Source organism: Pterocles gutturalis, unplaced genomic scaffold (assembly GCF_000699245.1).
Source record: "Pterocles gutturalis isolate BGI_N339 unplaced genomic scaffold, ASM69924v1 scaffold19997, whole genome shotgun sequence".
NCBI classification, from domain to species: Eukaryota; Metazoa; Chordata; class Aves; order Pterocliformes; family Pteroclidae; genus Pterocles; species Pterocles gutturalis.
The window spans coordinates 1265-3141 of record NW_010108345.1 but is presented as its reverse complement, the minus strand read 5'-3'; the positions used below and the strand labels follow the sequence as shown (position 1 = coordinate 3141).

Genomic DNA, 1877 nt, shown 5'->3' with positions numbered 1-1877 from the left:
ATCGTGTCGCCGCTGCCACCGCCACGGCGACACCGAAAAATCCATGTCTGGTGGTGCCACCGTCACAGTGTCACCAAAAAATAAAAATCTGCAGCTACCGCTGCCATCGTGGTGGTGCCACCGTCACAGCGTCACCGGAAAATCTGCAGCCACCGCTGTCACCACAGTGGTGTCACTGCCACAATGTCACCGAAAAATCTGGAGCCACTGCTGTCACCATGGTGGTGCCACCATTGCGGTGTCACTGAAAAATCTGGAGCCACTGCTGTCACCATGGTGGTGTCACTGTCACAGTGTCACCAAAAAATTTGCAGCTACTGCTGCCACCATGGTGGTGCCACCGTCACGGTATCACTGAAAAATTTGTGGCTGCCGCTGCCACCATGGTGGTGTCACTGTCACAGTGTCACCGAAAAACCTGCGGCCACTGCTGCTGCCCCAGCAGTGCCACCGTCACAGTGTCACCGAAAAACCTGCGGCCACTGCTGCTGCCCCAGCAGTGCCACCGTCACAGTGTCACCGAAAAACCTGCGGCCAACCGCTGCTGCCACAGCGGTGCCACCGTCACAGTGTCACCGAAAAACCTGCGGCCACTGCTGCTGCCCCAGCAGTGCCACCGTCACAGTGTCACCGAAAAACCTGCGGCCGTACCTGGGGCCCGCCGATGACGAAGCGGCCACTGGGCTGGAGGTGGTAGATGGTGTCATCGTCCAGGTACTTGGCCGGCACCACGGCTTTGATGACCTTTTCCTTCAGCGCGTCCCTCATCTCGTCCAGACACACCTCCTCGTCGTGCTGCACTGAGATGACGATGGTGTGCACCCGGATGGGGATGACGGCGCCGCGGTCCTGCATGTACTGCACTGTCACCTGCCAGGGAAAACGCCGGGGCCGTCAGGGGACAGCTTCTGGGGACTCGGGAAGGGTTTTGGGGGATTTGGGAAGGGTTTTGGTGACGTTGTGAAATATTGCGGGGACTCAGGAAGGGTTTGGGGGACTCAAGAAGGGTTTGGGGACTCAAGAAGGGTTTGGGGAACTCGAGAAGGGTTTGGGGAACTCGAGAAGGGTTCTGGGGGAACCAGAGAAGCATTCTGAGGGGACCAGAGAAGGATTCTGGGGGGACCCGAGAAGGGTCTGGTGACTTGTGAAAGATTCTGGGGACTCAGGAAGGGTTTTGGGGACTCAGGAAGAATTTTGGGGACTTGGGAAGGGTTTTGGGGACCCCCCGGAGGTGCCGGGGTTCAGAGAGGTTTGTGGGGACCCTTCACCTGCGTCTTGGAGTCGGGGCGCAGCCAGGGCAGGGTGCCGTTGCGGCGCAGCTCGGCCAGTTTGGCGTTGAGCTTGTGGGCGAGGACGATGGTGAGGGGCATGCACTCCTCCGTCTCATCCGTGGCGTAGCCGAACATCAGGCCCTGAGGCGGGAGGAAGAGGACGGGGTGATGAAGCTGCGACTCACCCGGTTGAACGGCGGCGACGGCGGCTCATAGCGAGGACTCACCTGGTCGCCGGCGCCGATGTCCTCCTCGCTGCGGTCCAGGTGGACGCCCTGCGCGATGTCGGGCGACTGCTGCTCCAGGGCCACCAGCACGTTGCACGTCTTGTAGTCGAAACCTGGCGCAGAACGGACGCTGCGGTGACCCTGCTGTGCCAAATCCTGCACCGGTGGCGAGACGGAGGCACCACCGCATCCCCCGGCACCTACCTTTGGAGGAGTCGTCGTAACCGATGTGCTTGATGGTGTCCCGGACCACCTTCTGGTAGTCCACGGCGGCCCGCGAGGTGATCTCTCCGGCCAGAAGGATCATCCCCGTCTTGGCCACCGTTTCTGGAAGGGAGGAGATAATGTCAGCGCTGGTGTCACCCCCCCCCCCCAAGCC

General features: G+C 61.1%; 1 protein-coding gene across 1 annotated transcript in view; it reads right to left on the bottom strand.

The window, feature by feature from the left end:
• Positions 1-651: 651 nt before the first annotated feature.
• The window catches only part of LOC104461135 (S-adenosylmethionine synthase), a gene marked incomplete at its 3' end in the record, with an annotated part of 1748 nt that continues 522 nt past the window's right edge, over positions 652-1877 (bottom strand). The window contains exons 2-5 of the mRNA XM_010072610.1: positions 1703-1825; positions 1499-1611; positions 1269-1412; positions 652-870 (exon numbers count right to left, since the gene is read on the bottom strand). Coding sequence (XP_010070912.1) covers positions 652-870; positions 1269-1412; positions 1499-1611; positions 1703-1805 — 579 coding nt within the window. The remainder of the gene's footprint in view (positions 871-1268; positions 1413-1498; positions 1612-1702; positions 1826-1877) is intronic.